This window comes from Cetorhinus maximus, chromosome 26 (assembly GCF_964194155.1).
Source record: "Cetorhinus maximus chromosome 26, sCetMax3.hap1.1, whole genome shotgun sequence".
NCBI lineage: Eukaryota > Metazoa > Chordata > Chondrichthyes > Lamniformes > Cetorhinidae > Cetorhinus > Cetorhinus maximus.
The window spans coordinates 1932456-1948677 of record NC_135904.1 but is presented as its reverse complement, the minus strand read 5'-3'; the positions used below and the strand labels follow the sequence as shown (position 1 = coordinate 1948677).

Here is a 16222-nt window from a genome sequence, read left to right as displayed (position 1 = left end):
TACAGAGACAGGCAGGTGGACATCAGGCAGAGATACCAGAGGCCAGGTGCTGACTGGACCGAAGGCTGGAGGAGTCCATCCACGTTCTGCCTGAAGTTGTGTGTCCGGCAAGCGAGTGCTTGGCTCTCTGGGAAGCGTGGCAGCCACCATGGAGCTCCATGTCCAGCAGGATGTTCAGTGGCTGCCGGGTATACACTCTGGCCTGCACTCCACCACTCTAGCCATGGGTGAAGTGTAGTAGTCACTAGGCAAGAGGTGGACAGAGCACCTCAACTTTCCTCCAGGTGCCCCTTTTCCTCAAGGGGTCAGGGAGGTGCCATTGGGCACCGACAGGGAGGAGAAGCGCCAGCTAAGCACCCCAGAACATTCCAAGAGTGCCCTGCCACTCCATCTCTCCTCTGCCAGTGACCCCATCGCCTCCAGCAGGTCTGGCCAAGGAGCGTGCACCTGCACTGGAGCAGGAGACCCTTAGCAGGCCAAGGCCCTCTAAGCCCCAGGCCATCACAGACAACAAGGCACAGCAGTCAGCAGGCTACCTCCACCTCGGCTGCAGATGTCGGGGCTACACCTAGACGTAGCAGTAGGCAAAGGGAGATTAAGAAGTTTTGAAAGCACACAGGTGGCACGGGTGTAACCATTGTACCAGTTTTGGCACTTGTAAATATATGTTGACTAGCACAGTTTGGTAGAATCCTGGATTCCATTTTGCTGCTACTCGCTTCAGTGGTTTTGGGCATTTCAGGGTGTAGAATGTGGGTCCCCATCAGAGTCCGATAATGAACTCCTATAAATTCACTTCTCTCACATTATCACCATAGTGATTACTCAATAATCCCACATGTCCATGATTAAGCACTGGCTACCATTTGTGAGTGTGTAGCCAGGCAACCCATCATGCAATCCATTACTTGCAACTCATCATCTTCTGACCTCTGAAAAGTGTTCAGTGAGGTCATAGCATCTCCTGCTGTTGTTGCCCTGAGGTGAGGTGTGGTGGATGCCACAGGTATTCAAGGGAGTTAACCCTGTTATGTGAGTGGCAAGGAACATGATAGATGTAGTTCCAGGGTTGAGAGAGTGAAGCTCCACTCTGTCTGCTTAACAGTAGGAAACCTGAGGTTGCCCTACATATCTGGAGAAAGCTGTGGTGGGCACATCCAATCATTAATGGCCTTCCTTGGTGATTTGTCATTTTGAGCTAACATGCAGGTGAAGGCTGCCTCATGAATATTCGAGTGTCCCCAGACCTTGAACTCCACCCAACCAAAAAGACATTCCTTCCACTTTGAAGTATCGCAGTTTTCCATCGACTGCGTTGCATTATTGAGAATTGAAAAATGGTGTGCTACCTATGAGACTCGCTCCACCACCTTCTACCTTCCCCCTGTTACCCACCAACTTCCCCCCCAATACTCTTGAACCGCCTAATATAAACATTCCTCTCCCCTCTGTCAACCTTGAACCTCCCCTCATTACCCTTGCACCTATTATCAAACACCTTCACATGCTTTCCCTTCCCTCTGAGCCTATACGCATTACCGTCCCCATGCCTACCCTGCCCCTTACTCCTCGCGTTATCTGAGCCATCTGTTTTGTCTGTTTCCGTGACCACCCCCACATGAAACCTTCAACTACCCGACTATCACCCTGAACCTGCACCCGATCCATCCCATTCTCACCTCTCACTGTGTCTGTCCCCTCCGCTACCCAGTACCCTCAGTTTAACCCCAGGACCCCACAGTGGACAGCACCAATCCCGCCCTCTAGGTCCATCTCTCTCCCACCATCCTTGGCTGAAAAGCCTATTCCCCCACCCAGCCACCAGACCCCCAAGCCCAACAAGAAAGGCCCTTCTCCCCATCCCATATCGCTGCACCTTCACATTCCCTCGTTGCCTCCCTCCCTACTCCGGACAGTCTCATCCTTCACCTTCCTCCCCTGTCCAGCCTTCGCTCCACCCTTTCACCCTACACCCTCTTCCACCCTTCGCCTGCCTCCCCTGTCCAGCCATTGTCCACCCCACCCCGATTCTACTCTTAGCCTGTCTCCTGTGTCCAGCTTTCACACAGTTTGTCCTATCGGCAGCCGATATGAGTGAAGATTTGTGAGCAGTCCACAAGAAGAGCAAAGCAACGTCTATTCACCTCAAACTCGTGGAAGAAGACCAGCTCACTGGGTGTGCGCCACTTATACACAGCCCCAAAAGTGAACGTTCTAATTTCTCACTGGCAGGGAGCTTAATTTGGAGGAGGAACTTAATTCTGGTGAGGTAGCCTTTTAATGAGCATGCATGACACACTAATGCATGCGAAAGGGCTTCCCAACATTGTCCATTCAGAAGCTTGACCAGCCTTTAACACCCTGAGAACTTAATTACTAAATTTCATCCCACCGTTCGGAAACTGATTTTTGACCTCCCGCCAAATCAAGCTCCCCCACCCACTAAACTTCCCACTGCTGGTGGGACTGGAAGATTCCACCCTTGATGTCAGAATGAAATAATGGCGTTGTGACAATCTCTTTTGAGTAACCTGCTTCACCTGTAGCTTGGTGTGTGTTAAATGAGAGTTACGTGGCTACAGGTGTATTATCGTGCGCAGTCAAATAGACTGATGTCATTCACTTTGTGGGACTTACACATAAGGAGCAGCCATTTGGGACAGTCACCGGGGACCTGTTAGTGCATCACTGACCATTCCCCAGCCAAAAGTCAGCAATTTCAGGTAGAAAAGAGTGCAAATGGGCAAAGGGATATTTTGCCGATTTTGCCAACAAAACCCTTGGCTTCAACACACCATCATATTGCGGCACTCCATTTGTATCAGTTTATTTAACACGCAGAAAAATAAGCCAGAAAGGAGTGTAACTTAACATAATTCAAGATGCATGACAGGTTGTCGGGTAGAAGATGCTGGATTTTATCAGTCCTCTTGCGATGAACTGGGAGGTGGGAGACTTCGTAAAATGGTGGCAGATAGTATCAGGAGGGGAGACCGAAGTCTTCCCACTGACACTGGATATTCTCAGGCGTGGGAATTCAGCAGCTAAATAAACCAATTAAGTGCCCAAAACAGCCACTTTCCATCCCTGCCAACATTTCACCGCCACATGGGGAGACTGGCAGGTAAACCTTGGCGGTCTCCCAGTGGGGTCCTGGCAGTGGGGGCCTTCTTAAATGGCTGATCCATGGCCTACAGAGAGGACCAACCCCACCCCGATGGCAATGACTGCCTCTGCAGAGGAACATTCCACCCCACCCCCACCACCCCCCCCACCACCCCCCTCCCCCTAAAGAGCATGCTGCCTGTGAGCATTCGTTCTGTGCCCGCAACCCCCTGGCACTAAGCAAATGAGACTCAACTCAAAAATGGGTGAGGCCTAGTCGAAGGCCAAAGACTGAGCGACAGACAAAAAAAAATATGGGCAGAGAGAAAGTAGGAGCCGGGAAGACAGAGATGCCAACAAGCTTTGCATCATGATGCATAATGTTGGACTGCATGCATCTTTTAGATTAAACCTAGGCCAATTAATTCCTTCTCTAGTAACTTACTGCCCTTTTCTATGTTTAGTGCATAGACATCCTTTTGTATTGCCTTAATAGATTTGATTATTGTCACAGATTCAAATAAAGGAGTAGGTTTACCAGATTTTGTAAGGCTTTTGAAAACCTGTTACATTTCATAAATTCCTTTAAAATTGTGTTACTCTCACCATCTGTGATTTTTCTTCCCTTTTTATGAAAGTATTGAAAGAGGAGAAAAAGAAAACTCTTGCTAAGGGCAAAAAAATAAAACCGCCATGATTTATAGGGTCATCCAGCCCGATGACTGCTCCAACATGTGACCCCTGCACTCAATCGCTACAGCACATACCCCACTGAGTTTGCAGAGCTGTAGCGAGATGTGCAGGACATCGAGTTTTGAATGGATTTTCTTTCTGGAAAGACTCTAGACTTTCAGCACAGGAAAGAATAGATGTCGAGCAAAACTTCTCCTGGGTCCACACATTGTAAATCACGCTGTCAGCCCATCGATTGATAAGGCTTTCTATTTTAATACATTAATGGTAATTTTCTGACTTTGGGCAGGAGTGGCACCCCTGAGAGTGCACATCGAATATCTTAAAAAACCCAAAATGTACAAGCAGCAAGTGCCAGAATATCTGGTATTTGCTCTCAGTGAGAGAGAGTCCCCTCTGAGAGCACATTGGAAAATTTCCTTGATTCACAAAGTGCTCTTAAACAAGTGTTGTCATGTAACATAATCATTCAAAACAACAAAGGTGAGTATTTGCTCTACCTTCACACATCTCTGTCAAGCGTACGGCTTTGATTTTTAACTCAAGGGGGAATTGATGCCTAGTCACATGCTTCAGATCTATCCACCAGCCAAAGTATGAATGATGACAGCGCCGACGAGTGGGAGCGGGAATTGGGATGGGAGCTGAACTCTGCCAGGGAGACAAGCGAACGGTCCCCAAAACAATGTAATTGGAAATTGGAGGCTGTTTTCGGGTAGGTTAGGGTGGCAGGGGGAACGTGTCAGGGGTGTCATAAACAATTCAAACACTGAAAATGGTTTATCTTCAAGGACTAAGAACATTCTAGAAGAATTTGTGATTTTTCAAAGACACTGTCCCTTAAAGGGTTAATGCAAGGACTCTGGCTGCTGCTGGTCCTGGAAAAGTCAGCATTTTACAAGAAAAGGTAATGATGGGGCAGAATATTGCCGTCAGCGTGCAGGGGTGGGCCCAACACGCCGACACGTAAAATGAAGCAAGATGACGTCAGGCGTTGCACGTCATTTCAATATTTCGTTCGGCGGGCGCACGCCGGAGTCAATTGCGCACCTGCCGAACTGTCGACGGCCTATTAAGGCCATTAAAAAGTAATTGACCTTATTAACAGCACTGCCCGTCCAACCTTAAGGTTGGCGAAGAGCCCAAGCGGCCTTCACATTTTTCAGGAAACCTCATCCACAAGTGGGATGAGGTTTCCTGAAGGTTTTATAAAATAATTAAATAAATTTTGCTAAATTCACAAACATGTCCAAGCTCATGTGATACTGTCACACGAGGGGACATGTTTAAATGATGTTTTACTTCATTTATAAAAGAGTTTTATTATCAACTTAATCTCCCTGAGGCAGCTCCGTGCCTCAGGGAAATTGCTGCGCTCTTTCGGGCGCATGCACGAGAAAGCACTGGCCCTGACTCTCCCTCCTCCCCCCACCTGCACAGGTGGCGCTGAGCGGGCCTTAATTGGCCCACCCACATAAAATGGTGGCGCGCAGCCAATCACAGGCAATTACATTTTGCAATTCATCTTTATTTTAACCATTGTAAACTGGCTCTGTTAACCTGCAGTCCCTTAACTGGACTGCCCATAGTTAGATATGTGCCTTACGGTCAATAAAATAGTGGAGGAGGAGAAGTTCTTGCTCCTGTTATGACTGAGATGGGAGGAGCACACTGGCTGTCTCTAGTTCCACTACTCCATGGGTCACAGCACATACTTAAATGATTTCTCCAGTTAGCTATACGGACAAATATGTGCTTTACCTATGAATCTTAGAATGGCCACCCAATGCCCAGGTTTCTTCAATAAACAACAAAATTATTAGTTTATTATAAACCATATTTGTCAAGTAGAAGGCAAAGCTTATTAACATACAGTATGAAATATGAAAGTATAATAATTACTCTAAATACCCAATGTGCAACAAAAAATGGTCCTTATCCTTCAACAGTGGACAACCAATTGTCGTCTTAAAATAATGCCAAAAGCAAAATTGTGCAGATGCTGGCAATCTAAACTAAAAACAGAAAATGCTGCCTTGGAATGTTAACTGTATCTTTTCTTTTCCCAAAACTGTTGCCATTTTCTAGCATTTTCTGCTTTTGCTTAAAATGATGCTGATTAAAAAGTCTAGGCTTTGGAGAAGACGTGAGCTCCCTTAAGACTGTTCGTTTCTCCTGCTATACACTGATAATAATTTATTTGCTTCCTTAATATTGTTCCTACCACTGCCACGAGCAACGAGTTCAAATTAGGAGGCAATTCCAAATTTTTGATTACATTACATTTGTTTTGCTTCATCAAGTGCTAAAGGCAGGATGCCTCAGTTCTGTTCCCTGAATGTCAGTGCTTGTGGTGCGGCTGTTTAACTGTGATATGTTCTATTTAAATTGCTTTGTGATGTCAGTTGCCCTGTTGATTCAGATGAATGGAGATTAATCAGTGTGTCTACTGTTCTGTCACTACACACAGTTTACAAACACAACACAATGTAAAACAATGCAGCAACATCCTCGACAGCATCAGGATCCCTGTAAACAAAATTCTCTGCAATAATCATCAGGAACTAACTGTACAGCATCCATCGGCTCACTGCACCTTCTTGTAAACAACCTAATCACTACCACTTAACCACAGGATGGTAATTCCATTGTGTGTGGTAGCAGGCTGGCTCCAATACCACTGATTATTGATTGCATCATGTGTGGCAATCTTGTCCAATAGCCCAACTGAATAGCCACAGGCGTGTCTATGGTGATACTGATTAGGCACAGGCTCTGGTAGAAAATGCCGCATTCAACACAGCGAACTGTACATCATGTGTTTATTGACTATCATTAACTCTGAGATTTTGCAGTCTCTATATTTCCCCAGAGTTTGGAACTCTGGCATGAATTTATCAGACGCAGCACATCTTAGTGCAGCTTCTTGGCTTTTGTCCAACAGTTCCGAGCTAATTCTGACTTTCTAAGTGTGATAGCCCAGCATGTTGACTGGTACATTGAGAAATGTCAGGTCTGACTCCTGTTTTCCATCCGGACCCTGCTTCTTCTCTCCATCCAGACTTGTCCTTGCTCTCTACCTGGACCTGGCTCCTTCTCTCCACCCAGACCTGTCACTGCCCTCCATCCATACCCAGCTCCTTCTCTCCATCCGGACCTCTGCTCCACTCTCCATCTAAAACACTACTGGCTGCTATTTGGTCCTTTGTCATGACAGCCCTGTTGTAGCTGCCTAGAGAGTGGTTATTCCAATTGGCTGGGCTGACAATAATGACAGGTCCCCACATAGACAATATTGTTGGTGTTTCCATTGAACTGAAATCTAGCATTTTCACACCATTTTAGCAGATAATCAGTAAGCAGTGGCCAAAGCAGTAACGCACACACAACAATCAAAAGATAATCACACTTTACCTTTCATCTTACTATTTTACCAGCAAACATAAAAAAAGGGTGACAGCTGTTGAGTACAAATATTAAAATCAATAGCCCAACAGTGACATTTATTACTCTGTTTTAACATACAAACCAAAAATATAATTAGCCGAATCTGAATTCCCAAATAGCCACATGTGATTGGCGGATAATGTATTGGACAACACTGAGGTAAGGAAATAAGTAGGCTCAGGCATGATATGGGTTATTGATTGCATCGTGTTTGGAAGAGGTTTGGCTCCAACATACTGCAGGTTACAGATTGCATCATGTGTGTTGGAGAGGGCTGGCCCTAATGTACTGCAAGCCACTGACACCATTGTGTATATGGGAGAGAGCCAACTCCAAAGTAGTGCAGCTTACTGATACCATTGTGAATATGGGGAGAGGGCTGGCTGAGTTTTGTCAGACCTCTGGGCTTTGTTCCTCTCAGGCCCTGGGCCATCTCCTATTTCATTTCATTCTTTCTTGAGACCTCACAAGTGTGAAATGCCTTGTCTCTCTTCTGTACAATCTAAAACCTTGGTTTGACCACAGCTTATCTCTGCCTCCTGATTTATTTCATCTTCTCTCCTACTCTATTCAGACTTGATGGTGTCCTGCATTACGAATCATGGTCCTTCTCTTCAGTTTCTCAATAACTGAAAAACTCCTGTCAGTTATCTATCTAATTGAAATTGGACTTTTGCTCCATAGCCATCCAGCTAATGATCAATCAGCCTCCACTTACTTGTGTGACGTGTGTCTATCATTCTGGAGCTCATTATCCAAATCAAGTAGACCTTCATCTTCGGTTATCAACTGTTTGCTACATAACCACTCATCTTTCTTTAGCTTCAGGAGCCCTGCACAGAACTTAGCTCCCATTTCTTCCAGCTCCCTGGTTCCAAGTTGGAGACCCTGTCAGCAAAATAAGTAAAGTTCCAATTAATGTGATGTACATTTATGGCACAATTTAACACTTTTGATGCTGCTTTTACATTCTCTTCAATGCAGTTGGAGCCACAATGGATTAGTTCGTCAGTAAGACATGACGAAATGGAACCATGATTTGTTTGGATGCCATGTCTCTCATTCATCACTTGCTGATTGATTGATTGATAGACAGATAGACAGACAGACAGACAGACAGACAGGCAGACAGATAATTGGTTTATTGAAAATTCATCATGGCAGCATGTGCCAAATTGTGATGAAAATACAAATAATCATAATTCATAACAGCTATAGACAATCATTAAAATAAAAATAAAGTATAAAATAATAAAAAGATCCCACAATTATGAACATTTCAGTATACAAATAATTACAATATGTTGCGAAATGCAGGTCTCCTTAACTTACAAAATAAAAATGAAAAGTCTACTGTACCCTGCATTTTGTAGTCAAGTCCATAGGTTATATTTTGTCAAGTTGAGTTCATTAAATTCTCAATTATTTACATACTATTTATGAGTTGAGGGGCTTTAGGGACTCAGAGAGGCTTTAGTATAACATTTATGGCATGAGGGGGAATATGCTGCCTTTGTGCAAATGAGCTGTCATGTACTATCATTATTTCCATTTACAAGGGCTGAACAGCCAATTTCACAAATGTTTAGCTGATGAGCTCCAACAATGAACTCTTGCTGTTCCTCAATGTTCACTCTGCCTATACGCCACAGGTCTGACTCTCATGGCCTATATTTTAAATAAGAATAACAATGATGCCGCCAGTACTCGCAGTTATTTTGTCTTTCATCTGTCTTTATTCTGGGGGTTGGCCGCACTATTAACAATCTTTCTCCACTGATTTCTATTCTCCGCTGCCCTTATTGCCTGTCCACGTTCTGATATTACCCATCCATGCCATCTTGGGTCTTCCTTGTGCATGTTTTCCAAGCATTTTGCCTTGCATTACCTCTTTTTCCAAACATTTCCCTCCTGTCCTTATAACAGTCCAAATTATGTGACGTTCATTGATATCACTGCAAACAAGTTCCTCTTAACACCAACTTTCTCGGGCACCCACCCATTTGTCTGCTTGGCCGTCCATGATACACGTAATATCCTTCTGAGTCCTTTCATTTCAAATGCTCTTATTTGAGTCTCATCACTCTTCTTGATGGTCCAGCTTTTGGAGCCGTACATTGTTGTTGGCCACACAAGGGCTTTCAGAAGACGAATTTTCGTTGTAATCAAGATGCTGTGGCTATTCCATACTCTTTTAAGTGAGTTCACAATGCCATGACCCTTGTTAAATCTAGCCTGAATCTCTTTGGTAGACTCTGCATCTTCCATGATGAGTGACCCAAGATAGCGGAAGCTATCAAACTGTTCAAGCTGAACTCCATTAATCAGAATCTTGCAGGTCTTCCCCCCCCATCCCCATCACCTTTATCTTGTCGACATTGATCAGGAGGTTGTATTTCTGGTTAACTTTATCAAGATGATCCACCAACTCCTGTAGCTTCTCCACTCATTTAGCAAGCAGAATAATATCATCAGCACATCGAAGATTCAAAACTCACCGCCCGCCAATCAGTATCCCATCTATGTATCCATCAAGTGTCTCTCTCATTATCATTTCTGCCAGGTTGTTGAATAAAATGTCAAGAAGACACACCCCTGCCTAACACCCTTTTTGACTCTGAACCATTCTGAGACCAAGTCAGCAACTGTGATCCTAGCTCGTTGCTTGTGGTGGGGGCCACACTGTTTCAATTCTCTAACAACCACAAATCACAGTGCTAAAGCTCACTGACAGTTTATGTGTAAGTGTATAAACAGCTGGCAGCATTCATTCACCATTGATCAAAAATTCTGGGCCTACATTTTGCAAGTTCGCACCTTACGAAATAATCATGTTATGGCTGAACTCCAAGCATTACCTATAGTTTAAACTGTTAGAACTGAGTAAATAAAAATCAATGGCCAGGATTTTACAGCCGCGCGTGGTGTGTCTCCCCCCAGCAGAAGCAGCGAGCTATTTAAATCTCCATTCAATTCGGCGGGACTGTAATATCCCACCGGGTGGGAGGGGCCATAAAATCCTGGCCAATAAGTGATTTTCACAATTATAACTTCCTTTGATTCTGGAGCCATACTTTCCGCTGTTGAAGAAAAATGGGAGAAATTATATGTTTCAACAACAACAATTTATATTTATGTAATACCTTTAACATAATGAAATGTCCCAAGAGGCTTCACAGGAGTATCATAAAACAAAGTAAAACACCAAGCCACATAAGACGATATTAGGTCAAATGACCAAAAGCTTTCAAAGAAATAGGTTTTAAGGGGATGAAAGCAAGATAGAGAGGCGGAGAGCTGCAGGGAAGGAATTCCATAGCTTGGAGCCGAGGCAATTGAAGGCACGGCCATCAGCGGTGGAGTGATACTAACTGAGAATGCACAAGAGACCAGAATTAGTGGAGCACAGATATCTCGAAGGTTTGAGAAGTTAGCACAGATTACAGAGATAGGCAGGGGTGAGGGGTGAGGGATTTGAAAACAAGAACCATCTAAATATGTAATCTGGTAATTAAATTGTGCAAATGCCAAGTTCATGGACAAACAATTCCTGAGAATGGGACCTCATTGGTGGGAACAATCAAGTAAAACATTTTTCATCTGTGTGTGGATCACATGATTTTCATAAGCAATTTACCAGATAAATGTATTGTGCAGACTGGTGGAACAATGTGAAGAAATGTTTGGTGGGGAATAAGACAGCAATCATGGCTTGGTGTTACAGTTAGAGGCAAAATGGCCCTCATTGATTCTAAGGAGATGCTGGAAGGTCCAAAAGAAGATGTTTTACTTCAAGAAGAGCGCAAGAGTAGAAATCAAGTCCATAGCCTGTAAAAATCAGTTTCATTTTTGTTCATTTTCATCAATCCATTCTTGGAGTGATGCGAATACTCAGAATTGTGCCAAATATTGGCAACAGTACCTACTACTGGACTGGCAATGTGTTCTTCAGGTCTGTTAGTGCTTTCTACAGTCCTGTGCTAACTTTCTGCTGATGTGTTACTGGTTTTTAAACATCAGTACCATTCTGTTAGTGCTCTGCACAGATCCGTTAATGCTTTCCAACAGTCTACTGGTGGCTTCTAGGGATCCATAAATGTTTTTATTGATTGTGTAGTTCTTGTTAGCACTTCCTTTTGGTCCATTAGAGCTTTCTACCAATCTGTTAGTGCTTCCCACCAGTTTGTTAGCGCTTCTTACTGATCTGCTAATATTTATCACTGGTATGTTAGTGCTTTCTAATATATTCCAACTCCAACCCCCGTTCTCTCCCTTTTGCTGCAGACGCCATATTGACTTGTGATGGCCTTCCAGCACACTCATTCCATAATGCTGTTGGTAATGACGTTGTCTACAAACTTGCTTCCTGTACTCCTTGCTGACTACTTGGTAAAAGAAATGAAAGGTGAAAAAGAACTGGCCATTAATTAACAGGTTGAAAACTCAGAGCCCAATTATCACCATTGCTCATAGCCAATTGAAAAGGGAAGCTGAGGTTACAAGTGAGCAATTCTGTAAAGTGCTGATAATTGCTTCTCCACTATGTCAAAATGAGGAATGTCGGCAGTGTTTTGGGGCAGCTTGAATACTAAAGCTGGGTTTCATGCGATTGGTTTATTATTTAATATTACTTAATCATGTAATGTATTTCATATATTATATTACATAGCATTAAATTGCTATTCTTTCTCCTTTGGGGCATGGGTCCCAACCTTCACCTACAGATGAATGAATAATTTGCCTTTCTGATAAGACCAGGTGGTGCTGTGCATTGCCTTTCTCAGACACACAATTAGATCCAAACCAAAGAGATTTCTCTTTAACAGATCAGTGCGCAGACACAGACAGCTGCAGGAGGGTTAAGATTGGTGTACACCAGTAACTCATTGTAAATTGACAGCCCAGTTGTACTCCTCATACAACCTTTTCTTCCAATGGAGAAGAAAGTTGGGCATGGTGTAGGATAAGATACCAATTCCCAGAGAGCCCATTTTGTCCTACTGGCAGACACCAATTTCACCCAAATGGCTCACAATGTAATGATGGTACTTGACAAGGACCCTAAAAGACCTGGAGAAACTGGGCACAATGACTAAGTCACAGGCTTCCTACTGGCTAACACATCTTCTGTGAAGGCCTTTTAGCTCTCTCTGTAATTTGTTAGTTCATTGCCCTTATGCCTCTTGTATCCAGGTATAAGAATTAAATATAAAAATCAAGCTCTAATAGCTTGTGAAATTTTCCATTTTACAGCTTTTTAAACTAAATAAGACAGTTCTGATCAATAACCACTTAAATGGCTTCAATCTACCAGTGCAAACTCCAGGCTGGTGGTTTAGGGTGATGGACATGTTTTCTTTGAAGGTACACATCAGTATTCTGCAGCTGCTGTACTCAAACCTGCATTTAACATAAACAAGAGACACCACTTAATATAGCTGCACAGGGCATCCTAATTAACTCTTCATTCAAAGGCACTGATTCTCTGCAATATTGGAAGGGCAATGGGCCAGGATAGCCTGAGTATCCTCAGGGGAGAGATACGGGTCATACCATGGAACTACTTGAATTCTAGTTAATAATTTATTTGATTAAAGAATCACACACATTGAGTATTCTTGTTAGCAATGGAAGAGACAAATTGCATTGTTCCAATTATTCAGCTATTAATTTCCATTCTTCTGGGTTTTAACAGACCATTTATCAAAACTGTGTAATGTGCTGCTTGTTCATTGTGTAAATGGACTATTTTTCTCCAAGAAAATGAGGTTGCTTTGCACATTATTTGGGTGCAGAGCACCCATCTCGCAATCTGCCCACATCCATTTCATTCGAGGTGAGGAGGAGGCACCTTTGGTGCTGCTGCCTCATTTATCTGAACCTGGTGTAGGGCTGGGCATGGTCACACTGCAGCTGCCTCTGCACTCAGCAGGGGGCTAAGCAGTGTTTGCTGAAAGGCACGTGGTGTAGATGGCCTTCTGTTTCTCAGGGCAGTCTGTCCCTCTTAAAGGGAAGCTGCACTGAGCAGCAGGAAGATGGTACAAATCTAAACAAGGAAAATGTAAGACCAGGGCTGAGAAAGGTTCCTGAGTCACTGATGCGGCACCGGAGGCCTCAGTGGTAGAGGTGATCAGTAAAGGTGCCACTGTTCTGTGAGGGGCCAGGAGACCCTCAAGGACCACTCCTATAGGAGACTAAAAGGAGATGGCCAGGGAAGTCATTTTCCCATCTCCTGGGCTCAAGGACTAACGACAGGTGCCACTAGAAGTCCAATGACCTCACTTCTGGGTGATCAAAGCCAGTGCCTGCATCTTCACATGACATCTCCTAGCAGCCTCTCACACTGTTCAACACCACATCCCCAACAATCACCCAGCAACACGTCCTGGCACGCAGGATTCACACCTGACATTCAAATGCTTCACCTCACCCCCAGACACTTATCAATGCTGCCAATCTCACAATCACTTCTTGCTGCCTCCACATATATCCAGCTATTCAGCTATGGCAGGCACAGAATCCAAACATACTGCAATAAAATTACTGATGCTCTTCCCTCTTTCATGCAGGACAAGGTGGCACACAGTGGAAGGGAGCAGGTCAGAGCTGGCACGGGACAAGGAGGCCTGCATCCCCTGAGCCCTACGGAGGAGATTGTGGTCCACATCCTGGGACCAACCGTGGCATCTGGCATCACTGAAAACATTCAGAATGATGGTGTGTTCCTACCTTATGTCCCTTTTCAACGCTCCAGCTTCCCCTCATCCTGGTATCTGACCAGCAAGCTGCAGATGGTGTCACCATGGACATCTTGCTTTATACGTCAACACACTTCACTCACCTCAATATTCCCCCGGTGGATTTATGCTTTCAGACACCCAAGATCTGCCACATGCACAGACACAGCAGCCCCAGGGGGAGGGAGAGAGACAGCAGCAACACAGAACTGATGGAGAAGCCCTGTCACTTGATCTGATACTCTCAGCCACCAGTTCAGATACCGGAACTGCAGGTACTCTAAAGGCTAGTATAGGGTTTGGATCAGAACGCGATGAGTCATTTGGCGTGAGTGGACTGCAGCCAGACCAGTAACAAGAAGTGGCTCATGGGCCAGAGAGTGACAGGTGAGTTCTGCTCCAGGGAACTCCGAAGAAGAGCTCGATGAGGCAGCATTCAGGAGAACGCTGATGGGTGCACATTGAGACACTGCCAGACAGTCTCCTGTCACTATCAGGGAGCATGGAAGAGACCAGGTCTAAGTTGACAGACAGCATCACTCAGAGCTTTCCCTCTCTACAGCCACTGTTCCATCGCTCTGTGGTGCTGCAGACCCCAAGGCACTGCCACTGCAGCACCCACACCCACTGCAGCCTTTGTGTGTAGAAGTCACCTACTCCTGTTAGATACATTCAAGGGTGGGATAGACAGATTTTTGATCTCGCCAGGGAATTAAGGGATATGGGGAGCAGGCAGGAAATTGGAGAAAATGAAGCCCAAGATCAGCGGTGATGGTATTGAAGGCTCGATGGGCTGTGTTTACTCCTGCTCCTATTTCTTGTGTTCCTCTGACATCCTGTGAAGATGCAGAAACACTCCCTGTCAAGTCCAGGAACTCACCACAACATCCCTAAAAACACTCCAGAGTACCTTCAGACATTTTGCATTCGCAGAAGTTCTTCAAAATTGACTAACCTTCAAGCTGGGAGCCTGAAGTTTTAAGTAACGTTGGTGGAGGGCCCACCAGCTGAATGCTTGATTTTTTTTGTGTAGCTGAATTTTTTGTGCAACTGAATGCTTGATCTTTTGCGAGGGATGTGTGAATTTGTTGAATGGACCCACATGGTCCAAATGTGAAAAATGGGTGTCACATCAGTCGGTTGGGCTGTTTGTTATTACAAAAGCGTGAATTTAGGTTGCTTCTGACGCTCGCAGGAGATGCCCGGACATGCACCCTTCACAAGATGGTGAACCAGCTGGATGCACCTGAAGCGACTGGGGGCATATACACACCCACAAGAGGGCAAAAGACTTCTGGAGCTGGAGGCAGTGCTACAGATCCAAACTTCACACCCTGAACCCATCATGGTGTTCACTTTCTGTACAAAGCTGCAACCCCTTCCTCTAATTAAATTTTAGATTTTGACACGACTTATCCAGCTGCATCAACTGCTGCTGTAGGTCCCTCTTGTATCCTATCAACCAGGGTTTGCTTTTATATGTCCAATGTCTAAATAAATGCAGCTGAATCCAGGCATTTAGCAGAGAACTCTTACTAATGTAGTTAACGTTTCAAGTCCGCATGACTCTTCAGAGTCATACAAACTCGAAACGTTAACTCTGTCTTTCTCTCCACAGACGCTGTCAGATCTGCTGAGTTTTTCCAGAAATTTTTGTTTTTGTTTCAGATTTCCAACATCCTCAGTATTTTGCTTTTATCTTGCTATTCTGCTCTGGCTTACTGGAATAAATCACACGACACCGGGTGACATCCTTGTTTTCTGCAGGCAGGTGAATGTACATACTGGATGACTGAAGCTCCAATTATAAATCAGCAAATATATGTACTACTGAGCAGGTAGATGGACAGTGCACACTACAAAATTCATAGTGGTTGGTAGTTTTACTAAATGTCTTGGAAAGTTAAAAGTAACTTACGTGTTTTTCCTGAGTTAACTTTCAACATAAGATTGATCTTTGCAGCACAGCCTCTCATTTCTATTGTGGTGAAATGCAACTACAGAGCCAAGCTAGTTCAGCATTTCTCTGCTGGCTTAGACTGACCATCGACTGGGACAAAGTTGGCAAAATATATACGATGCACAACCACATAACAATACATAGGCCAGGATCTTCCGGCCCCATCGTGGGTGGGACCCTCCGCGGGTGAGGCAGCCCCCCAGCCAGGAGTCCATGGACTTGCGGTGAGACCGGAAGATCGTGGTGGCGGGCGGGAGCGGGAAAATCCCACCCATAGTAT

At 44.6% G+C, this 16222-nt stretch overlaps 1 protein-coding gene across 1 annotated transcript in view; it reads right to left on the bottom strand.

Moving 5' to 3' along the window:
- agbl1 (AGBL carboxypeptidase 1) overlaps window positions 1-16222 on the bottom strand; it is a 191382-nt gene that overhangs the window by 35748 nt on the left and 139412 nt on the right. The window contains exon 22 of the mRNA XM_078529973.1: window positions 7964-8133. Coding sequence (XP_078386099.1) covers window positions 7964-8133 — 170 coding nt within the window. The remainder of the gene's footprint in view (window positions 1-7963; window positions 8134-16222) is intronic.